Source organism: Pongo abelii, chromosome 6, assembly GCF_028885655.2.
Source record: "Pongo abelii isolate AG06213 chromosome 6, NHGRI_mPonAbe1-v2.0_pri, whole genome shotgun sequence".
Taxonomy (NCBI): Eukaryota; Metazoa; Chordata; class Mammalia; order Primates; family Hominidae; genus Pongo; species Pongo abelii.
Window position 1 is genome coordinate 140,809,463 of NC_071991.2, and position 25,706 is coordinate 140,835,168.

The 25,706-nt window shown below is 42.2% G+C and overlaps 1 protein-coding gene and 1 long non-coding RNA gene across 3 annotated transcripts in view; one reads left to right on the top strand and one right to left on the bottom strand.

Moving 5' to 3' along the window:
- Positions 1-25,706, bottom strand: part of LOC129060506 (uncharacterized) — a 253,030-nt gene that overhangs the window by 164,983 nt on the left and 62,341 nt on the right. The window lies entirely within an intron of this gene.
- TAS2R40 (taste 2 receptor member 40) lies at positions 14,585-16,723 on the top strand. Its single transcript, XM_002818586.4, has one exon. The coding sequence runs from the start codon at positions 15,723-15,725 to the stop codon at positions 16,692-16,694; it is 972 nt and encodes a 323-aa protein (XP_002818632.1). The 5' UTR covers positions 14,585-15,722; the 3' UTR covers positions 16,695-16,723.

A 25,706-nucleotide genomic window follows, 5' to 3' on the forward strand; every position in this document is an offset into this window, starting at 1 on the left:
CCTCATTCCTTCTCTTCCTTACCTCCTTCCTTTCTTTCCACTTTTCTTTCTTCCAACTTCCTTCCCTCAACCAATTTATTTATTGGTAGCCTAACACATGGACAGGCATCTCTCTTTAATTTAGAAAATAAGACTTGACTACATGCAATTTAAAAGTAAAATGCACCTGTCCCCAAATAAACAGGGACAAATACACGGAGAGAGACAGAATTCAGCTTCAGCTGCACACTTCTGCCCACCACCTGAGCAAAACATACAGCTACACAGGTTCTTTCCTTTGTCAGATAATTCTAGTAACGTTTTGGCATGATGATAGCATGCACCCACAGAGGTAAGTATATAAATGCTGTCTTACTTCCAATATCTGCAGTGAACCTGGAGTAGAGCTTTCACAGTTCAATCCTGTTTAGGACCTAGAGACAGGTTAATTCTGTTGAACTCTTATCACTCCTCCCTCCCTCCCACCCACCATGTCAGTCTCTTATGTGGCTCTTCTCTCTGGACCTGCAGCTCTGTTGAGGACTGAGCCCAGTTCTCCAGCTTTGCATTTCCCTCAGGCCCTATACTAATGTGGAAGGCACAAAATACCTATGTCTTATTGCATTATCTTCATGACCTGCTGCACTTTACCCTGAATATTCCATTCCATTCAAACAGATATTCCAACATCTTGTTCCCTTCATGTAACACACAACCATTTTTGGTGCTCTATAATCTTCCATCTCCCCAACCCCGTCCCCCCTGCAAAAAAACAAAAAACAAAAACAAGCAAAAGACCCAAATCACTGTATCTCTTTTTATGGAAAAACTACAACCAGAATATATTTGCCACTTTTTAATTGTCAACCTAAACAGGTAAACTCTGTAAAATATTTGCAGGGATTTATTCCGAGCCAAGTATGAGTGACCGTGGCCCATGACACAGCCCTCAAGAGATCCTGAGAATATATGCCCAAAGTGGACAGGCTACAACTTCATTTTATACAGTTAGGGAGGCAAAAGACATCAATCAATATAAGATGTATATTGGCTCAGTCCCGAAAGGTGGGACAACTAGAAGGGGGTGCTTCCAGGTCATAGGCAAATTCAAAAATTTTCTGATTGATAATAGGTTGAGTTATCATCTACAAGCCTGGAATCAATAGCAAGAAATGTCTAGGTTACAATATGGGGGTTGTGGAGACTAAGGTTTTATGCAGATAAGCCTCCGGGTAGCAGGCTTCAGAGAGAATAGATCATAAATATTTATTATCAGACGGACAGTCTATCAGTCTTAAGGTCTGTGTTTATGTTAATGCTGGTCAGTTGGGCCTGAATTCCAAAAGGAAGGAGGATGTAATGAAGCATGTCCGACTCCTCATTTCTATCATGGCCTGAATGCATTTTTCAGGTTAACTTTGCAATGCCCTTGGCCAAGAGAAGGGGTCCATTCAGATGTTGGGGGGCCTGGAATTTAATTTTTGGTTTACAGAATTCTTAAAATTGTCTTCAAAATTATATATAAATAGGGCCGGGCAACGTGGCTCATGCCTGAAATGCCAGCACTTTGGGAGGCTGAGAAAGGCAGATCACTTGAGCTTAGGAGTTTGAGACCAGCCTGGACAATATGGCAAAACCTCATCTCTACAAAAATACAAAAATTAGCTGGGCATGGTGGTGCCTGTGGTCCCAGCTACTCAGGAGGCTGAGGTGGGAGGATCACTTGAGCCCACGAGGCGGAGGTTGCAGTGAGCTGTGATCATGCCACTGCACTCCAGCCTGGGCGAGAAAGTTAGAACCTGTCTCAAAATATATATATATATATTTTAAAAACCAAAATTATATATAAATATATTACTTTTTAATTATATCACATACAATAAAAAACCATAACTAATTTTGGTTTTAGATTAACAATTTCCACTCAAAGTTTTAGTGTTTGAGTAACCTGTCCTACTATGTTCCTGGATCCCAGAAAAGTGAAGGACTCAGGATGAAGGCTCACCCAGCAATGAGGGGAGAAACTTGGGTTTAGACATTTGATTGGTGTCCTCAAGAAACCCAGGAAAGTTCCCTAGTTACAGCTTTAGCGTTAAAGCAAGCCATCCATTTACAAATTGGAAGCATTTTAAAGTTTGATTGCAGAGAGGCAAGCTGTACCTCCCTCCCTTTGGTGGCCACATGCCCCAGAATTTTCCGCCAGCACAGATTTAAAATATTATCTATGTATTCTTCTCTCACAAGAAGGCTGGTGGCTCTCAGTCCAGGTCTTTCCACTTTTCTCTCACACTTCTCTCTTATCTCCTTCCTCTACTGCCTTCCCCAAACATCTAGGTAACAGAAAAACATCCGGTGGTCCTAGGGAAAAAAAAAAATGTGGGCTTCTCAAGGCACCACCTCTCAGTCTCCTGGAACCAACTGGCACAACTCCCAGCAACCTCACCCTCTCTAGGAAGACCTTCACAGTCCATGAGGTGGCTTCATAGAATTTTGAAATCCCCTCCCCTAAAATCATCTGGTTCCAGGTTTATTCAAAGAACGGGATTCTACAAAGCACCACGAAGGATAACTTTTTCTCTTTCCATCACTGCCTTTGGTTTTACTGTTTAACAGCTTTCTTCTGCATTTATAAAAGAGCAACCTTCCACGTCTAGACATGTCAGAAATCAAAACAACATTATTTTTAGGTAAAAGATTAAAAAAAGGTTCAGTCCTATTGCAATCAAAACTGTTATCTCCCATCTCATTTTAAGGTGCTCTCCTCTCTCCAGCAAGGCCTGGGCCACAGAGCTTTACCCCAGTTCCAGCAATGAGAATGGATCTGATAAAATCTCTTTTCCTCACCTTCCTTTCCCTGCTTGCTCAACTGCTGCCAGTTTCTAGAGGCAGGAAGGGAGGGAAGAGGAAAAAGTTCAGGTAATTACTTAACTAGTTCCGGTGCAGTGTGGATACTCAATGCCCTCTAGTTGACATGTGCCCAAATACTGATGAAACGGGAAAAGTTCCCTCATTCCCTTTGCAGATTATGCCACAGGGTGTGGCTCGATTCTTTGGTGCCCCGCTGCTCAAACCCCTAGTGGGAACCTGCAGATAAGCAGGTCTTGGGGAGCTTTTTTGGGCTCCAACCTCACAGCAGCATCTAGGGTTGAGTGTTTACAGCTCCCAAAGAAAGCCCCAGTGGGCACGTTACAGTTTATTCTTTGAGCTTTGCCGTCTGCAGGCAGCTGGTGTTAAGCAGCTCAATTAGATCCGTTGCCTTATTGCAAGGACAGAGGGCTTTCTGTATCCTGAGTTCTTGTCCCAGGGTACTGGGAAAATTGAATCACGTGGGCTTGGAGGATGGGTGCAAGGTTTTATTGAATGGTGGAGGTTGTTCTCAGTTGAGGTGGATGGGGAACCAGAAGGGGATGGAGTGGGAAAGTAGTCTTCCCTGCAGTCGGGCTGCCCAGCGGACAGACTCTCCTCTGACTGCCCCCAATCGAATGCCACGTCGTCCTGCCCCAGATGGTATGCCGGTGTCTGCTGGTGTCTGTCGGTGTGCTCTTCCGCCCCACTGCTCCTCTCAACGTCCAGCCACTTGTGTTTGTGTCCACTTAAGGTCTTGGGCTTATAAGGGTACAAGATGGGGGGCGTGGTGGGCCAAAAGGCAACTTTTTGGGCGCAAAAACAGAAATGCTTGTTCTCACTTGGGTCCGTGGGCACAGGCCCGAGGGTGGAGCCCTTGTCAGGGACCCCACCCTTCTCTACTCAGCACTTCCCTGCCCCCACTCCCCTGTCACTGATGGGCAGAATAATGCTCCCCAAAATGTCCATCTTCTAATCTGTAGCATGTGTGAATGTTACCTTACGTGGCCAAAGGGACTTAGCAGGTGTGATTAAGTTTAGAACCTTGTGATGGAGAGAGGATCCTGGATTATCCAGATGGGCCCTACTTATTTATTTTATTGAGACAGGGTGTCACTCCGTCACCTAGGGTAGAGTGCACTGCCTTGATCTTGGCTTATTGCAACCTATGCCTCCGGAGCTCAAGTGATCCTCCCACCTCAAGTAGTTGGGACCATGGGGACCAGCCACCATGTCCAGCTAATTTTTTTTTTTTTTTTTTTGTAGAGACAGGGTTTCACCATGTTGCCCAGGCTGGTCTCAAACTCCTGGCCTCAAGTGATCCACCCACCTTGACCTCCCAAAGTGCTGAGATTACAGGCATGGGTCACCACACCTGGCCAGATGGGCCCAGTTTAATCCAAAGGGTCCTTAGGCAGGAGGGTGAGAGTCAGAGAAGTGAATGACAATGGAATCAGAGATCAAAGTGATGCCATTGCTGGCTGGGAACTGTGAGCCAAGGAATGAGGGCTGTCTGGAAAAGCTGGAAAGGGCAAGGAAAGGGATTATCTGGAGCACTTCCAGAAGGAACACAGCCCTGCCAGCACTTTGACGGTAGCACAGTGGAATCTTTGCTGGACCTCTGCCCTCCCTCCAGAACTGTAAGGCAATATACCTGTGTTGTTTCACACTGCTAAATGTGTGGTGCCTTATGACAGCAACCCCAGGAAACGGATACACTGACTTCCTTATGGGACACTTCGTAGGTTTTCCAGACCTCCATAGCAGGATTCTTGACAATGCATCTTTTTCTAAAGCAGTGTTTCTCAACCAAGGACAATGTTTGCCCCCGCAGGCAGCATTGGTTAATGTCTTGAGATATCTAAGATCATCATGACTGAGAATATGCCACCAGTATCCAGTGAGTAGAGCCCAGAGATGCTGCTAAACATGTTACAATGCGCAGGAAGCCTCCACAACAACAACAAAAAAACTATCTGGTCCAATATGTTAATACTGTCAAGGTTGTAATACCCTGATTGCAAGCAAGCAACTCTGACTTCCAGTTAAAGTGCTTTCCTGGCCAAGCATGATGGCTCATGCCTGTAATCCCAACATTTTGGGAGGCTAAGGTGGGCGGATCACCTGAGGTCAGGAGTTCCAGACCAGCCTGGCCAACATGGTGAAGCCCTCTACTAAACAGTCTCTACTAAACTGACATGGTGAAGTCTCTACTAAAATTACAAAAATTAGCTGGGCGTGGTGGCACGTGCCTGTAGTCCTAGCTACTCAGGAGGCTGAGGCAGGAGAATCGCCTGAACCCAGGAGGCAGAGGTTGCAGTGAGCCGAGATAGTGCCACTGAACTCTAGTCTGGGTGACAGAGCGAGATTCCATCTCAAAAAAAAAATAAATAAATAAAGATAAAGATATGTACGGAATTATTAGGACTTAGAGAGCTGCTTATTAACTAATTCTGCCAGGAAGCATTGTAGGCCAACATTTTCATCAAAGAATGATGACTTTTATTTCCTGAGAGTGACTTTTACAAAAATTTGTAGAACTGGAGTAGCGAAGGATACAATCTAATGTTTTATGTGTCAAAGAAAGGCTATTTACAAACAAAAGAAGAGAGAACTGGGAGCAGAGCAAAGTTTATGTGCTTTCTCCAGTCATTAATTCAACAAACACTCCACTCAGATGTTACCTTCTTACTGAAAACTTCTCTTAAAATAATCCCATCACTACCCTATGCCCACTTTCTCTCTATTCCCTCTCCCTACTTTCTCATTAACTTTTTGAGGAACTGTTTGCCAAAGTGACTGAACCATTTTGTGTTCCCACCAGTGGTGTATGAGGGTTCCAGTTTCTCCATAGCCTTGTCAACACTTGTCATCATCTTCCTTAGTTTTGCCATCCTAGTGGGTAAGAAATGGTATCTCCTTGTGATTTTGATTTGCGTTTCCCTAACGACTAATGATGCTGAGTATTTTTTTCATGTGCTTATTGGCCATTTGTATATCTTCTTTGGAAAGATATCTATTCAAATCTTTGCCCATTTTTATTTTTTGAGACAGGGTCTCACTATCACCCAGGTTGGAGTGCAGTGGTGCAATCACGGCTCACTGCAGCCTTGACTTCCCAGACTCAAGTGACTCTCCCACCTCAGCCACTTGAGTAGCTGGGACTACAGGCATGTGCCATTGCACCCGGCTATTTTTCTTTTTTTTCATTTCTAGTAGAGATGGTGTTTTGTTATGTTGTCCAGGCTGGTCTCGCACTCTTGGGCTCAAGCAATCTTCCCGCCTCAGCCTCCCACAATACTAGGAATTACAGGCGTCAGCCACCATGCCTGGCCTTTTGCTCATTCTGCGGGGGAGGGGAACATTATGGTAGAAGTTTATTCAGAGGCAGAAGAAGGGAACAGTCACTTTTTTTTTTATTATAAATTCAGAGGGGTCCATATGCAGGTTTGGTACATAGGTATATTGCATACTGTTAGGGTTTAGGCTTCTAGTGAACTCATCACCCAAATAGTGAACACACAACAGATAGTTTTTCAACCCTTGCCTCCCCTCCCCCTCCCTGCTTTTGGAGTCTGTGTCCATTGCTTCCATTGTTTTTCTAATAGGAGAAGAGCATAACAAAGTTATTTTATCACAGCTCATGTGACACAGCTGTCTTCAGAATGAAGACTCAGAGATCCAGGGGAAATTGCCCATGTTTATAAACATTAACATGGTTCAGCAAAGTATGGAAATATGATGGGACAAAAAGTAAGATCGAATGCTCATAGACTGAAAGGAAGAACCCAGCCAGGCCTGTCAGTTCAGATTCTTCTTGGCATCTCTTAGCAGCATTCCTTTTGCCCATTTTTTAAATTGAGTTTTCTTTTACTGTTTGCTTGTAAGAGTTCTTTATATATTCTGGATACTAGGCCCTTATCAGATATATGATTTTGCAAATATTTTCTCCCAGAATGTGAGTTGTCTTTCGGTTTCCTGATAGGGCCCTTTGAAGCACAAAACTTTTGAATTTTTATGAAGCCCAATTTATTATACTTACTTTTCTTTCACTGCTTGTACTTTAGGTCTCATATCTGAGAAACCATGGCCTAATCCAAGGTCACAAAGATTTACACTTATATTCTCTTATATTGATATCTTTATCCATTTTGAGTTATTTTTTGTATATGGTGTAAGATGGAGGTCTAACTTCATTCTTTTGCATGTGGATATTCAGTTGTTTCACCACCATTTTTTAACAGTTTTCCTTCCTCCAGATAGTTTTGGCACCCTTGTGAAAATCAATACCTTATTGTCTTTATGACACTTATCACCATCTGAAATTATATTATTTATTTGTTTATTGTCTGCCCTTCCCAAACTCCCTTACTCTCTGTATTAGTCTGTTTTCATGTTGCTGATAAAGACATACCCAAGACTGGGAAGAAAAAGAGGTTTAATGGACTTAAAGTTCCACATGGCTGGGGAGGCCTCACAATCATGGCGGTAGGCAAGGAGGAGCAAGTAACGTCTTACATGGATGGTGGCAGGCAAAGAGAGAGAGCTCATGCAGGGGAACTCCTCTTATAAAATGATCAGATCTTGTGAGACTTATTGAATAACAAGAAAACAGCACAGGGAAGACATCTCCCCATGATTTGATTATCTCCCACCAGGTCCCCTTCACAACTCATGGGAATTCAAGATGAGATTTGAGTGAGGACACAGCCAAACCATATATCTCCTCTTCCTCCTACTCCCTGCAAACACACATAAAAATTCAAATGTACATCTTATTAAGACAGGAACCTGTCTTATCTACTATTTATCCCCAGGGACATCGTGGGCACTTAATAAATATTTGTTGAATGAATAAAAAGGGCTCCAGTTTTGTTGAAAATTAATGGCCACTGTATGTGTCTATACCCAAGTGCAGGTAATTACTTCATTTAGGGCAAAAAGATTGTTGAACACTGCCTAAATGAGATTTTATAGCCATTTCCTGGGTTGGATGAGAAGAACCTAATTAGGCAAGAAATTACCTCATTGGCAGAAAAAAAAAATCCAGCAGAGAATTTTAATGAAAATCCAAATGCAAGTGTGAAGGGACTTTCTGAGACCCCCTACTTGATAGTCCAATAATACCTCAGTAGGTGTATGGCTTTGGTCAATTCCCTTCACTTCTGAAGGACTTAGTTTACTCACCCCTATATGGGGAGCTCCTGTGCTAAGCAATCTTGCAGGTCACTTGCAGCACTAGCATTATATCATTCTAATGTTTTGGATTTTTTTTGTTTTTGTTTTTGAGACAGGGTTTCCCTCTGTTGCCCAGGCTGGAGTACAGTGGCGTGATCACAGCTCACTGTAGCCTCAATCTCCCACCTCAAGCAGTCCTCCCACCTCAGTCTCACAAGTAGCTGGGACTATAGATATTCACCACCATATCCGGCTAATGTTTTTTTTTAACAGATGAGGTCTCACTATGATGCCCAGCTGGTCTCAAACTCCTGGCCTCAAGGAATCCTCCTGCCTTGGCCTCCTCTCCTGCCTTGAAATTACTCTGGGATTCCAAGAGTAAGCCACTTCGCCCAGCATGTTTTGGATTCTTTAGAAATAGCATCTGTAATCAATTAAAGTTAGTCTACTTAAGGATTATAGTTTTCATTTGCAATTTATCTTGCAAAAATATACTGACCAATCTGTTAATTAAAAGTATATGTGGTTGGGGAGAGTGGCGCATGCCTATAATCTCAGCTCCTCAGGAAACTGAGGCCAGAGGATCACTTGAGGCCAAGAGTTTGATGCTGTAGTGATGCACCATGAATGCATCTGTGAATAGCCACTGCTCTCCAGCTTGGGCAACATAGCAAGACCCTTTCACTAAAATATATTTTTATAAAAGAGGCTTGATTAAGAGACAATATAAATTTTCTCTTGAAAACTGTCTGAAATAACTGATCATGAGTACACAATCAGAGACCTCCTTAGAAGAGAGGAGGTAAAACTCTCAGTCAATTGCCTCAAACAGGTTTTGAAAGGTTTCCCCAGAAGTTTCCTATTTAGAAAGAGCATGCCTGCCCACTAGTGGGCGAATTTAGGAATTGCTCTCTTTTCCGAGAGGCATTCGTAAGGCTCCATCTTGTGGTGAAAACTATTCATAAGCTTTACAGCTACCACATAATCCATTCCTAGGCAAGACCTAGGGCTGGAAGAGCTCATTCAAAACTACAGGGTCTGCAGAAGCCAGAGACGTCAAGGTGTACGGGCGAACATGGCAGCCGTATGATAAAACAAACCGTCAAGAAAATAATCACTGTGTTTATTTTTCTGAACTAAGACTGCAAACATACCAGATAATGTGTATGCGTATGAATAATGTATATGTGATACTGAAGATTGTATCTTAAATTCAAAATTAAAAAAAGATAAAATATAAATATTTCATTTCTAGTATTTTATTTTACAATTTGCTCACTTTTTCTTCAGCACCAGTATGTCCTTGTTAAACCTGTGTTAAGTTGCATAATGAAAACAGAAGTCAGCCTTGACTGGGACCCATTAACTAGAAGTGATAATTTGTCCTACTTAGTTTAATACTGGGAGAGAGCTGTTCAAAAACGTAGATATTTTAAAATATGAGTCTTTGCACAACTGTGAAGATATTTGTAGAAGTCTGGCATTCCAGTGTCACTGTACAAAATGTCCAATCCTATATCACACCATGAGTCATTTTTCACACTATAAGTAGGAATTGACAAGGTGCATTGAACAATGTGAGGTTATCTTCACAAAGTCTGAAATCAATAAGCCATTTTGAGAAATCAGTTTTCAGTGTATCACAATTTTTATCACAGGTTTCAGGCCATCAGTTGTATTTCTAGAAACTAATTCCAACCACAGAAAAGAGGACTTAATAACGATGCCAGATATGCCTTCCTAAAATATTTTTTTTCTTTTTTTAACACCCTTGGCAGCAGACTCTATTCTACATTTTATAACTGCTTTGTGGGTGCCTTTGCAGGGAAATATTCAAAGTATTTGTCAACCCCAAAGGTCAATTATATGACAACAATCTTCACTGCTTAACATAAGCAAAGCTTTTTTTCCCTCCAATGATGTGAATCAGTTCATTTCTCTTAACTGTTCAACAATGCTCCTTTGCTTTCAGCCATGACTAAGCCACCCACCCTCTGTGTCATGAGCAGACTGCCATGCTACGTGTCCAATTCATCACACGGTGCATCCAACACTCTGTGCCTGAAGCCCTACAAGGAGATCCAGCTCACAGTATGAACGCTGTGTTCGGGACATCTTCAATTTTTAACTCCTAGCAGAAGGCAATTCCTGCTAAATAATGCAAGTAAGTAGACGTAAAGCCTGTGTCTTTATATAACTTGCCACCTAGAGTTTAAGTTTTATTGCAAGTCTGATATAAACACTGCTCATCCCAGGAATATCATCCTATAGGCACACAAGTCTTCCACATTAAAGTGTCTGAAAGTTTCCTCTATACACAAAAAAAATATTTTCTTAATCACTTCCTAAGGTTGTGTCTGTCATGAGCACACTGTCCAAAATATTTTTCAGTCATATAAAAATTCTTAACCCCCATGGTGGTTAACAGAGCTCATTACTGCATCTAAGTATTACTAAATATGTATCTTCACCAACTGCAATAGCAAATGCCACCATTTAAAAATTTTTTCACATGATTTTTCTTTTCATTTCTTAGTCACATTTCCATTGCATTGAGCAACAGTATTTCTAGTTACATTTACATTTGCACGTGCTTATATCTTTTCAGGACACACAATTTCCGCTACATTCAGTAGATTCTCTTTTACGACTTGCTATCTGTGAAGAATTTGATGTCCCAGGCAGATTTCTTATTTATGACTTCTTATTTCTTAAACAACCAAGACAAACCTTGTTGACATTACAATTCTCTCTTCAGCTCCTTAGGTTTTGATCACACGTCTCTTCCATGGCCCTCTTCTTTGTTCTTCCAGTGGTTTGTTTCATAATGGCACCTAGACTGTTTTCTTAAATTACATCTTTTGCCAAATATGCACACAGGAGGGTTCTATGAGGAACACAGGAGGAACATATGACCTCCTCAGTCTATCTTCCTTTTCCTACTTTTCAAAAAGATATGACTATAAGAAATATGCTACTTTTCTAATACTACTGGGTAGATGTGACTTCACACCACCAAAAACCCAGTTCTGCAAAATGTTATAATTATTTTCCATAATTCAACCTCTGAATCTGGTCTCCTACCACCTGATAAACAATATGTCCTCTTAGTCTTCTTCAGGAAGTCATTCGGTCACTTCCACAAAGATATTGAGGGCCACTTCTCCTGTTGCCCCAAGTAACCCTAGAGCTCATACTAAAAACCATAAGGGTAAGTCCCCACAAAGGGCAGTGATTCTCAACCCTGTCCTGCTTCACATAAGAATCACAGTGGGGAGTTTTGAAAATGCCAATGCTTAGCTATTCTCCAGAACAATTATTCATGATCTTTGAGGGTGGGACATGTGTATAGGTGCTTTGCAAAAGCCCTTCCAGTCATAAGGGTAATTCTAGGATGTGGACAGGGTTGAGAAAAACAGATCTAAAGAAAGCAGCCAACAATTGAGGCCAAATATCTACCTACAAAGCTTAATAAGAGGCAGCAGTACCAGCAGCAGGTACTGCCATAGCAGTATCTGCAAATGGCCAGGATCCCAGCAGCAGCCCTCCACCTGAGTCTGCACATATAGAAAGATTAGGGAGGAAGAAGGAGGGCCTACTGGAGTTATGGGCAGCAGAGTGAAGAGTTGCTGCAACGCCTCCTCAAGACTCACATGAGATCCTCACAAGACAGCAAACATATGGACATCTGGCACCTGGAAGTCATGGAGGGCCAGATGGTGTTGGCCAGGGGAGCAGCAGCAGCACAAGAGAGTGCATTTACAACAGCAGCCAGAGAAATAAAGAGACTCTTCTGCCTGTCCTCTCTCACACACACTAGCCAAAAACAAGAGGGAGAGACGGGTGTCTCAGGGTCCACCTTGTCTCCTCCCAGTCCTAGCAGATAGGGTGTCAGCTGAAACTGTGCTTGGGGAAAGGCAGAAGATAATACTTAAACCAAATATGAAATTAAACTGGACTGAGTATTAATAACCAAAAGAAGACAAACCTTTGAAACCTGCCCAAGACATTACAATTGGATGGGAAACACAGAGTGGGGCACCGAAACTGGAGGGGGAGAAACATGTTGTGTTTATCCTTTCTCCTTTCTCCTTCTTGTCTTCCATGAAGGACACCTATGCTCCTTGGGAGTCACTCAAAGATTTGGCATGAAGGTGGGATGTAGAGTCTATACTGTGGTCATTCCTGTCCTTACGTTGATGTCAATTCACATGTCCACACTTTGATCTCATGCTTGTAAAGTCTCCTTGATATGGCCACCACACCCCATGGAATCCGATAACTCCCTTAGCAGATTTCCAAACTCCTTTTGTGAACACAAGGAAGGTTGAACAGCTCTCCCAAATGTGGACAGGCTGCAGGGGACTCAGGGGTCCTCTTGCAGCCTGTCTGCCTTTGACACCCCCATGCAGCCTTGAGCAGTGGGCCAAGATGTGGGACCCCTTCAACAGAGATCCTTAACTTCTCTAGCTCTTTCCTGCCTCCTCTTCTTTCATTCCTCTCCAACTGGGAAAGCATTTTCTAGTCTACATGGTAGTGATGGAGAGAGATGTGAAAGAAAAATGTTTCCCTGGAAACATTGGAAGAATAAGTGTATTCTTCCAATCTGTTCTATCCTATGCCTGGACCAAAGCTTTTAAACTTCATAGCCAAGAATTTGAAACTTTTGTTCCTTGAAGACCCCCATGAGAACTTCCCTAAAGTAGGCCAGGTGCAGTAGCTCATGCCTGTAATCCCAGCACTATGGGAGGGCAAGGCAGGTGGATCACATGAGGCCAGGAGTTCAAGGCCAGCCTGACTAACATGGTGAAACCCCGTCTCTACTAAAAATACAAAAATAAGCTAGGCATGGTGGCACATACCTGTAATCCCAGCTACTTGGGAGGCTGAGACATGAGAATCGCTCGAACCTGGGAGGGGGAGCTTTCAGTGAGCTGAGATCATGCCACTGCACTGCAGCCTGGGTGACAGAGCAAGACCCTGTCTCCAAAAATAAAAATAAAAAAAGAACTTCTCTAAAGTAGAGATGATGCCTCCATTCTAGCTCTCCAAATGATAAAATATGGAATAAAAACATAGCTATAAATGTGGCACTGTGAGTGGCTTGGAGTTGTCAGCCCAGACTGCCAGCTTGCATAGAGCCTCAGCAACAGTCCCACACCCCAGTGGCTGATCCCCTCCCTACTCCTCTTGCCTGAGCCTCTGGGGCTACAGGCAGACCCTGCCCAAGATCTCCTTCTGTTCCCACCTCTTAAAATCAGAGAAAAACATGAGTGAAGACCAATAGAAAATAGTACCAGAACAATGGAAGTCAATGATTGTGTGCCAGAAATCTGGGGAGATATCATTTATTACAAACTTGCATATGTTGGGACAAAATAAACCAAAAAGTGAGTTTGATGCTTTGGAATACATGAAAGCTGCTGACAACTACTACTGTCCTCAATTAAGAGAACTAACCAAAGTTAATGAGTCTCTTACAGGAGATGCAGAACCTGCCAACAAATCTTGTTTCCAGTTCTGACTATTATGAATAAAGCTGCTGTGAGCATTTTTGTACAAATCTCTGTGTTGACATAAGTTTTAATTTCTCTAAATAATGCTTTCTTAATTTTGAAATATATTGCTTTGCCTGGTGCTTATTTCTATACAAATATTAAATCTCTACTTCCTTATTTAATTAATTTATTTATTTTTGAGACAGGGTCTGGCTCTGTCACCCAGGCTGGAGTGCAGTAGCTCCATCTCAGCTCACTGAGACCTCCGCCTCCCAGGCTCAAGGATCCTCCCACCTCAGCCTCTCGAGTAGTTGAGACCACAGGTGCGTGCCACCATGCCCAGCTAATTTTTTGTATTTTTGGTAGAGATGGGGTTTCACCATGTTGCCCAGCCTGACCTCAAACCCCTGAGCTCAAGCAATCCTCCTCCTCGGCCTCCCAAAGTGCTAGGATTGCGGGCATGAGCCACTGCACCCAGCCAACTTCTTTATTTTAAATAAAATTAATTTGGGGTAGGGAAACCCATTTTTATCATTCATCCATGTATATTATAAAAAAAATAATGGACCAAGGCCAGGGATGGTAGCTCACACCTATAGTCCCAGTATTTTGGGAGGCTGAGATGGGAGAATTGCTTGAGCCCAAGAATTCAAGATCAGCCTGGCCAACATGGCGAAACTCTGTCTCTACAAAAAATACAAAACTTAGCCAGGTGTGGCAGCATGAACCTGTAGTCCCAGCTGCTCAGGTGGCTGAAGTGTGGGGATCACCTGAGCTATGGAGGTCAAGGCTGCAGTGAGCCATGATTACACCACTGCACTCCAGCCTGGGTGACAGAGTGAGACCCAGTCTCAAAAAGAAAAAAAAAATCAAATAAAAATAACAGGGCAAGCACACTGGAAAATGATAACTGGCACTCAGCTTCTGTGTCAAGAAGACACTAGGAATTAGTATTGTCAACAAACTGAAAAGTATATACCTTATTTAAAATGGGCAGCCACTACTCAGCTTCAGCCAATTCACTATGAAGACCCAATACTGACAAATCTTCTAATTTTTCAAGAGAAGATAGATTTTTTGTGCGTGCATATAAGTAATCTCCTAAGTTTAAATGTTGGCCAATAGAACCCCTCAAAAAAATAGTTACACACTGGTGGATTAATGCTGTACAGCATTAGCCAATGCAAGGTAAAATGACTACAGGCCAAATCTGACCCAAGGCTCGTTGGTTTCCAGCTAAGATTTTGGTTCTCAATCCCGACTATGAGCAACAAGACCTTTCGGCTTTTTTAAAAGATAGCATGCCTGAGCCCTAGTCCAGATTCTGATTTCCTAGATTTGGATGAGTCCTGGGCATCTACATATTCTTGTAAAGTGCCAGAGTTCATTCTGGTTCACAGCCAGGGTTAAAAAGTAGGAAATTAAATTTCAAGTTACAGTACCTTATCACATTTCCGAACTTCAACACCATGTCCAGAACACTGAATTCTCCCCAGGCTCATTCTACCTGATTCTGAGCTCAAATAGTCATGTGGGATCTCAGTAAGCTGAAATTGATGACATGTACACAAACAATAAAAACTGGAACTATGGAGACTTCCTTCTCTCCAACTCGAATAGCATCCAATTTTGGCTTTTCTGTATACTATTTGAGGACATTATAATAGCAGGCCTTTTTGGAAGAAACTCAATTCTAAGTAAAAGATGTTCATATATGAGCTTATGGGAATTTCTTATTCACAAACATGGTATCTATCAAAATAAAACTCTCTCCCAAAATAAGAGAGACAAGAAAAGAAGTGGGGAAAACAGATTTTAAAAGCTGTTTGAGCTTTTACAAATAATTTAGCAGGTAACAGAGATCTTGTGAGACAAGTAAAAAGGCCTTGTATTCATGCCTTATCAGGTAAATGTGAACTTAAAGTAAATAAGGTAGGAAAGTGTTGAGCTAGAAACGTGTCTCAAATTATTTCTAGTGAGCTTCTGAAAGCCCAAGACAAATGTATCTTTATGAAAAATTGAGACAGACCCAGTAACCAGATCCTCTCATTATTTGCATGTGAAGCCTCTAACTTGTAGTCATGTGATAAACAAATGGAGAAAAATTGGAAATAACCATTAATGAGGGGGGCGGAAATTACAATAACATTGAGCAAGGGTCAGAAGATTGCAGAGCAGTTACTCGTTCTTGGCGCAGAAAGCTGAAAGTCAGGATCAAAGAGAATGGCAACGGTGAACACAGATGCCACAGATAAAGACATATCCACGTTCAAGGTCACCTTCACCTTGGTGGTCTCCGGAATAGAGTGCATCACTGGCATCCTTGGGAGTGGCTTCATCACGGCCATCTATGGGGCTGAGTGGGCCAGGGGCAAAACACTCCCCACTGGTGACCACATTATGTTGATGCTGAGCTTTTCCAGGCTCTTACTACAGATTTGGATGATGCTGGAGAACATTTTCAGTCTGCTATTCCGAATTGTTTATAACCAAAACACAGTGTATATCCTCTTCAAAGTCATCACTGTCTTTCTGAACCATTCCAATCTCTGGTTTGCTGCCTGGCTCAAAGTCTTCTATTGTCTTAGAATTGCAAACTTCAATCATCCTTTGTTCTTCTTGATGAAGAGGAAAATCATAGTGCTGATGCCTTGGCTTCTCAGGCTGTCAGTGTTGGTTTCCTTAAGCTTCAGCTTTCCTCTCTCGAGACATGTCTTCAATGTGTATGTGAATAGCTCCATTCCTATCTCCTCCTCCAACTCCACGGAGAAGAAGTACTTCTCTGAGACCAATATGGTCAACCTGGTATTTTTCTACAACATGGGGATCTTCGTTCCTCTGATCATGTTCATCCTGGCAGCCACCCTGCTGATCCTCTCTCTCAAGAGACACACCCTACACATGGGAAGCAATGCCACAGGGTCCAGGGACCCCAGCATGAAGGCTCACATAGGGGCCATCAAAGCCACCAGCTACTTTCTCATCCTCTACATTTTCAATGCAATTGCTCTATTTCTTTCCATGTCCAACATCTTTGACACTTACAGTTCCTGGAATATTTTGTGCAAGATCATCATGGCTGCCTACCCTGCCGGCCACTCAGTACAGCTGATCTTGGGCAACCCGGGGCTGAGAAGAGCCTGGAAGCGGTTTCAGCACCAAGTTCCTCTTTACCTAAAAGGGCAGACTCTGTGACTGGAACTCAGGGAGGACTGCAGGACCTGGTCCAACCACTTCTGCCTTTTCCGCAGGTAGAACTCTCTCCTCACCCGTCTCTTCTCTCCCAAACCTGCTCTGACACTTCTCAGATAACGTGATCCTTTTATAAATATGAAGCTGAATTTTTAACTTGAGATTCTAAACAGAAGTAACTAAGAAACCTGAAGATGGACTTCGAAAGCTCCTTGAACTATGTTCATTCATATCCTGCCCTGAGATCTCTCCACTTTCTTCTCCTCCTGAGCCTTAAGGAGAGGGTGGCCAGACATATCGGTTTGCCAGGGACAATCTCTGTTTATTGTCTGTTGTCAATTGAGCATCCTTTAATTCTCAAGAATATCATGGTCTGGATGAAGAATTACATGATCATCCTACTTAAGACACCCAACTAACACACAGTTAGGGCTGGTGAAGCAGAGCACAGCACTCAGTCCACAGGGTAGAAGGGAAACCAGAGTAGCTACAGAGAAAGAAGATTCAGGAAAGAAAGGCTGCCGGAAATTATCAAGTGCTGCAGAGGGTCCAAGGAAAGTAAAGGGTGAAGAAAAAGGCTCTGGATTTGACTAAAAGGAGGCCATGTGTGCTATTAGTGGAGTGATAGGGTGACATCCTGATCCCAGGAGTTCCAGAAGATGATGCCAAAAGGGAGGGGATGGGTAAAAACCAATAGTCTAGAGAGGATGTTTGGAGATAAAGATGAGTTATAGAACGGCAGATGGATATGTGAAGGGTCAGTTCAATGCTTTATTTCTCCAAATGGGAGGGGACAAAGTGAGCAGAGAGGAAAGTAAGAATGCAGGGAAAAGAGTGAAGTGGGCAGGAAGCAGAAAGAGAAAAGGAAGAGGCCAGAGTAAGTGAGCGTCTGTTTTGCTCAGCTCCTGACTCTGTGGCAATGCTAGTGGCACCTGTGCCTCTGGTTTTACCAGTTCTGGGTTACCTTGAAGTAAATAGTGGAGCAAGAGCGGGTTACTTGGGGCAGGCCGCTGGAGAAGAGGAAAAACATTATTCTCTGTTGTCATTGTTCAGGATGGTTCCAGCAGCATTGTCTCAAAGAGCTGTTCACAAAATATTGGACACCCTCTCCCCAGATATCTTAGAGCTTGAACGTTAGGAATCTGAAGTTGTCTTTTATTAGGTAAGTTTTAAGTCATGATTATTGAGGAAAATGAAAAAAGAATGCTGCCGATCATACCAAGTTTAGGTAGCCCCCAGATGAAAATATAAGGTCAGTAGCAAAGTCTAGTTCTGAGCTCCAGCGCTCTCGAGCACACATTTCAGAGAGCTTACATCCATAAACTGCAAAAACCACACATATACATGGCATACACACACACACACACACACACACACACACACACACATTCCTTTATAGCTCAGACAGCTTGGGACTTATTTACCTGAAAAGTAAAATATTAATAAAACACATACTTTTGATAGTTTTCTTAAGCTATAGCTATTTATATGACTATTTCAGGCAGTATTTGTTATAGTAAGACAAATTAGATTTTGTTAGATTTTGAAGTTTTATTCCAATCCCTAGAATAGAGAAATATACATTTTCTTCCAAGTTATATATATTGATAAAAGGGCCATGTACCCACTAACGGTTCTCTGATGCATTACAGAGTTAGAGAGAAAATTGATTTAAAGTTGCCTTATATTAACATGAACCATGTCAAGACCACAAAGTGGATAACTCCATACTTAATATGAAGAAATATCATCTCATTGCTAGCAAGAGCCTAAGGCAGCACATAGCTAACAAAGCTCCAAGGATGATAACATCCTTATCGACGCACATGTTGGCCTGCCTTCAACGAGATAAAATTCTCTCCAATTCTCTTTCTTCTGTATGTAAAACCCAAGTAAGCACTCAGAAAGACCCAGAATACCTAGTCTTCAAGTTGTCTGGCTTTAGACAGCAATCAGAAGTCCTAAATGAAGACAATAATTGACTCTGCTGGCCTAAGGTCTGTAACCAAATGCAAAGCCCGGCTTGCTGTGGTCTCAGTATTACAGGTTCCCACCTTGCAAACTCTACATCATCTCCCTTGCCCACAGCCCTGCAGGATGTTGAAAGTGATAGAGTGAAGGATTCCTCTACCCACAAAGTCACTCTGAATATTCATCTAGCATGTGGAGAAGGTAAGGGGATTTTGGTTAGCAATGGATTCCAGTCTGGCAGGCCCAGCCCATAGGCAGGGTGTCTGGCTTCTTTCCTCATATCTGGTCAAGTCCTTGCAAATAAAGGCTAGACTGGCAGCCATGGCCAGTCTAAGGGCTATGACTTTATGGGCACCAGATTGTCCCAAAATCTAGTATCATCTTCCCCTTCCAACTACTTCAGTGTCTGCTAAAATTCCACTGTGGTTCTGGCTTTTCTTTGCTTTTATTCTACAGGAAATCTGTTATTCTCTCAGGCATTCTTTACTTGGGGCAGCAGGGAAGAAACATCTATGTAATAAAAAGAAAAGAAACTGTAAGTTCAATCAGTCTAAAATGTCTTGTGCTGGGGGAGGGGAGCAGAAACCAAAGGCTAACTAATTATGTCTTGTTGAAGACAGGGCAACATATGCATTAGGAAAGATCACGGAAGGAAAGAAAAAAAAAGACACTGAGAGAGGAAGCCCTCCCATCTGTCTTACCTTTTCCCCCTCTCCTCTGGAGACAAGGAATATATACATAGTTTTTTTTTTTTGTTTTTTTTTTTTGAGATGGAGTCTCCCTCTGTCGCCCAGGCTGGAGTGCAGCGGTGCCATCTTGGCTCACTGCAACCTCCAACTCCCTGGTTTAAGCGATTCTTCTGCCTCAGCCTCCTGAGTAGCTGGGATTACAGGCATGTGCCACCACGCCCAGCTAATTTTTTTATTTTTAGTAGAGACAGGGTTTCACCATGTTGGCCAAGATGGTCTTGATCTCCTGACCTCGTGATCTGCCCACCTCAGCCTCCCAAAGTGCTGGGATTACAGGCGTGAGCCACCGCAACTGGCCAAGAAAAATCTTTAGAAGAGAGGTAAGAGGAGGAAATTTCTTATGTACTCAGAAAGATTTGTTTGGGGGAGAAAGAGGAGGACAGAAAGGCTAAAAAGCCAGTCTGTAATGTTTGAAGGCTGGGGGAACTCTCTGTACCCTTTTCTAAATGGGGGAAGCGTTGCCTAAAGTAGGAGAGGTAAAAGTTTCAGGGAAACGCTCAAATCAAGTGTGTGCTGGGAAGAGGTAACATGTTACACTGCTACAAGTTTCTGTTGATAGGAAGAAGATGGAAGCATTTTGGAGCCTGTGACATGGCCCAGGAAGGGCAGGCCTGGGCGGAAAATGGGAGCAGACGGCAGAAAATGGGTGGGGTGAAGGGCTGGGGCAGTGGGAACCTAAAGGGGAAGATGTGGAGGTGTTGAGTGCTGAGGTTAATCTTGGCCATTCTCAGTTGGGAGAAGCTCTTAACTGACAATTCTGCCTAGGCCTGTGGGGATTACCCTGTAAGCAGCAAAACAAAGTTTTCCAAGAGCTTTGAAGAGGAGCATTTCTGGGTTGGACTCTTCCTTCCCGGTGTGGCATTGCAAAGGTGCTCTGTGTCTGTGGCGCTAGCCCATCAAACAACCTCAGTAGGAAGAATACAGATTTGTAAAAAATTTTCCTGGTTTGTCTCTCATTTGGTTTTTCTTTTTTTTTTTAGCAAAATGTCTTATGAATGTTCCACCCTCTTTCAGTTGCATCAAGAAAAAAAATAAGAGAAAAGTGGTTTTGAAGATAGCCCAAGAAAGAAAAGTACCAGCCGCCCCCTAGGTTTAGTGTGGCAGCAGTAGTAGGAGGGGATCCAAGGCAGGGTGGAGCGTTAACAGAAAAACCTGCAACCCATCAACTTCCACACCCCCACCCGTGCAGTTCCCGGAGTCGTGAGACTGGGTTTGGGTCCTGGCTCTGCCACTTACTGATGTGCAAATGGGCATGTTATTGCATCTCTCTGAACCTCAGTGTCCACATCTGTAAAATGGGAACAATAATGAGAAATACCAGCCTCCTAGGGTTATCTCACTCATCCTAAGTGTTTAGCACACAGCATCTGACCCAGAGTAAGCCATCAATAGATGTTAGCTGTTAGTACTCTAAAGGGAAGTGGAGTGACACTGAGAGGCATCTAGAATGAGGATATTTAAAGCAGGCCAGATATGAAAAGGACAGAGCAGACTGGGCCAGATGCACGCAGAAGGCTTAGCCTTTATAGTCCCACAGGCTTGGTGGCAGAACATGGCCATGGATCCAGTAGTTCAGTCATCCAAGTGGCAGGTGAAAAGTATAGGGTGGCCTTAAGAATTGGATTCCTGTTCCCTTCCTGACAATGTCAGAAATGAAAGACATCTAGTATTCCACAGTTTAGCTGCCCGACAGTTATTTGAGTGTCAATTTGAACCTAACAGGCACTAGGTTAGGGGTCAGCAAACTTTTTTTGTAAAGGACCAGAGAGTAAATATTTTAGGATTTGTGGGCCACATGCAGTCCCTGCCAGAAGAATTCAACTCTTCTGTTGCAGCACAAAAGCCACCATGGTGATTCAAAAAATAAATAAATGGACATGGGTGTGCTCCAGCAAAATTTTGTTTATGGACACTGAAATTTGAATATCATATAATTTTCACATGTCATGAAATATTATTCTTCTTTTAATGTTTTCAACCATTTAAAAATGCATTTTAATAAATGCCTCTTGCATTTTTAAATGGTTAAAAAAATTAATATTTCATGATGTGACATTTTGTTGGAGCACAGTCATGTCCATTCTTTCCCAGCTGTGCACTCTTGGGGGGTGAAACTTTTGTTGAGTTGATCTCGTGGGCTATACAAAACAAAAAGAATCAGTGGGTCAGATTTGCCCCCAGGCTGCAGTTGCAGACCCTTCACTTAGGCATGTTCTCCTACCCTTGAAGGCACAGCATTCCCCAGGCCCCAGCCACACTTCATTGCAAAACCAGGGATACTTATTGTGGCAACTTTTGCCATGTTATTTTTTCTTTTTTTTTTTTTTTTATTATACCTTAAGTTCTGGAATACATGTGCAGAATCTGCAGGTTTGTTACACGGGTATATATGTGCCATGGTGGTTTGCTGCACCCATCAACACATCGTCTACATTAGGTATTTCTCCTAATGCTATCCCTCCACTAGCCCCCCACCCCGCAACAGGCCCCAGTGTTTGATGTTCTCCTCCCTGTGTCCATGTGTTCTCATTGTTCAACTTCCACTTATGAGTGAGAACATGCGGTGTTTGGTTTTCCATTCCTGTGTTAGTTTGCTGAGAATGATGGTTTCCAGCTTCATCCATGTCCCTGCAAAGGACATGAACTCATCCTTTTTTATGAATTTTTGCCATGTTTTGAATGTGGCAACTTCCCCAATATTTTTGCTACTTTCAATTTCTCCAGCTTTTCTCTGTCCCTGTGCAATATTTAAAATAGAATCCACTAGTTCTCTGTAAAAAATAAAATTAAAAAATAAACAGAAAGCTAATGTTCTAGTCCCCTGTCTCCCACCTGCTAAGGACAGACACAGAGCCCAAATTTTGTTTCTACTTAAGGCTTTGAAAGCTATTGCCCTGAAGCTACTCACTTGATAACAATGAGTTTGAAATGAGTTTGAAACAGTCATGCCTCTACAAACCATCTCTGGTGAGGTTGAACACTAGGCTTTCTGAGTGCTTTCTCCTTGTGAATTTGATCCAGCAGGGCAATGTTTATATTTTTGTGTTCTTTTTAGATGACTAAGCAACAGGCTGGTTTATTGCATAATGATGGGAAATGCTTAGTTAGTGTGGTGTATAGAAAGAATCTACAGTTGGTGTCAAAGATCTAGACTTCAGTCTCCATTCTGTGTGATCTTGGGAAAGTCACTAAACCTTTCTGAGCCTCAGTCTCCCCATCTGGAAAGCAGAAATAATCATAACATCCACTACACAGGGTTGCTGTAAGACTCAAATAAAATATGTCTATAATAAATTGTAAACCACCATATGAAGATAAGTGCATTTATTTATTCAACAAAAATGTATTTCTTAATGCATTTTTAGTAAATAAAGATCAACTCAACAAAAATTTTACCCTCCAAGAGTACACAGGCTAGAAAAGAATACTGGATTAAATTACAATGTGGAAAATTCCTGATTAGTCATCTATGTACTGTGGAGTCAGGAATGTACCCTAAACCTCAAATGTGCACAATTAAAACTCCTATCCTCTAAAAACAATTTTTTAATTCTGATCTTCTTTCCCTAGTTCCTTCACCATGGGGAGCAGAGAACTCAGGACAGAATCTTTTCCTCTCGGTCTTACTGAGCCATTTAGGAGAAATCAGGGCCGAGAGAAAAAGAAATGTTCCACTGAGCTTCCTCAGAGATTCCCATCAGACCCTGAGGATGCAAAACAGAAAAGGGTCCCATTACATCTAGCCCTCCTGAGGGAAAGCTGCTGTTTGCATTTCCTGCCTACAGCTCTCGAGACTGCAAATAAATCAGTGGTTTATTCAAACCAGTAGCTGGATAGTAGATTATGGCTGGCAGCCCTGAGTGCAGCTGAGACCATGAGTGATGGAAATGCTTGGCAGGAAGGGAGTGGCAATGTGACCTGCAGAAAATACCAAGACCCCATAGGCCCGTTCTTTCCTCATCTCACTGCTCAGTGGAATAGCACCTAACACTCACACTCTACTCATAAGAGTTGACTAAGATTTGTTAAGATTCATGTGAGATTTATCTTAACTTAATAAAAATTAAATATCTCCAAATACTACAAGAAATGGTCTTAACCTCTTTGTTATCTAATCAAATTGTTAAGTGATTCAAACACCTTTGCCTAATATTTTATCTTTCATGAGTTATTTCACTAACTAAGTTTTGTGTCTATATTCTAATTTACATTTTTGGCACTGATGGCATTAATTTTACCCAATGGCAGAATTTTTTCTGTTTGTTTTTTGAAGGCTAAATAACTAAAAAACATGCCTAGTAAGTCCTGATCTGAATAAGTTAATAATATTTTTAAAAGTCAAACCTGTGGCCTGAGTCTTCATCACCTCTGATCCCCTTAAGGGTGGGGCACTGTTGGCCACTCTCTCTGTTTTAGAGATCTTCACCCTTGACTTCCATATCTATTCAGCTGCCTGAGTTTTCTTCTATTTCCTTATCCACCAAGCACCCTTCGAACATACAACTACTCACAATTTGTACCCTTTATCTATTGCTACCACTAAGGTAACCAACCACTCAGATATTATAAACTGAAAGTTCCACAACCCAGAAAACCTCTCTGTCCTGGATAACCTGGGACAGTTGGTCACCCTAAGCTCCACCCAAATGACTGAGGCTAAATTCAGATAACAAGTATTACCTTTCAACTCAGCTACGATATTCACACCAATTCCATAACTTTGTGAACAAGAAACCTATACACATTCACTTGAACTGCACATGCACACACACACTCTCATATACTCTTTCACACACACCTCACGCACACACTCACATATACTCCCATTCACACACACCACATACATTCACACACACACCACACACTCACATTCACACACACACCAACACACATTCACACACACACCAACACACACACATTCACACACACCACACACATTCACACACACCACACACATTCACACATACCGACACACACATTCATTCACACACACCAACACACACTCACATTCACACACACCAACACACACTCACATTCACACACACCAACACACACATTCACACACACCAACACACATGCACCAACACACATTCACAAACACACACCACCACACACATTCACACCAACACACAGTCACATTCACACACCAACACATTCATATACACCACACTCACATTCATACACACCACACTCACATTCACACACACCACCACACACATTCACACAACCACCACACACCATCACACACACACCACCACACACATTCACACACACATTCACACACCAACACACACATACACACACACCAACACACACATTCACACACACAACACATATTCACACACACACCACCACACACATTCACACACAACACACACACATTCACACACACCACACACATTCACACACACCACACACTCACATTCACACACACACCAACACACACATTCACACACACACCACACACATTCACACACCACCACACACTCACATTCACACACACACTCCCCTGCTTAAAATCCTCCAAAGGCTTCTCATTATGCAAAAACCTTCTGACTGGCCTGCAAAGCCCTTCACACTGCATCTCAGGAATACCTTTTCTGGCAGCTCTTGATGCTTCATTCTATTCACTTCACTAAGTATAATCACTGAAAGGGCCTGATGGTTAGGTTCTATTTATAATTTTAATTTTGGAAAATTTAAAACATATACAAAAGCAGGTAATGGTACATCCTCTATGTAACCACTACTCAACCATTAACATAGTGCCAGTACACACTGTTGAAGGCTTTTGAGGAGGTTTATTATATAATTCAAATATTTCTAGTACCTTTAGCCTAAAAGATTTTGTGGGTTCTTTTGATTCTAGTTAAATTTTTAGTACCTATTAAAATTAATTGGGCTTCAAGATTCATCTTTGAAATCCACACTATCTGAAATATACCAAAATATACATCATTCTTCTGGTATGTATTTCCTCTAATTCAACTTTTTTCCCTTCTATTTTTAATTGACATGTAATAATAGAACGTATCTAAGAGTGATATTTCTATACATGTATACAATGTGTAATTATCAAATTAGGGTAATTAGCATACCCATCGACTCAAAAGTGTAGCATTTCTTTATGTTGGAAACATTAAAAGGCTCTCTTCTAGCTTTCAAAAATACACAGTTACTGTTAACTATATTCACCCAATGCTATAAAGCCTAGAACTTATTCCTTCTATCTAGCTGTGATTCATCTGTTAGCCAACCTCTCCTAATCCTCTCCCCCAACCCTTCCTAGCCTCTA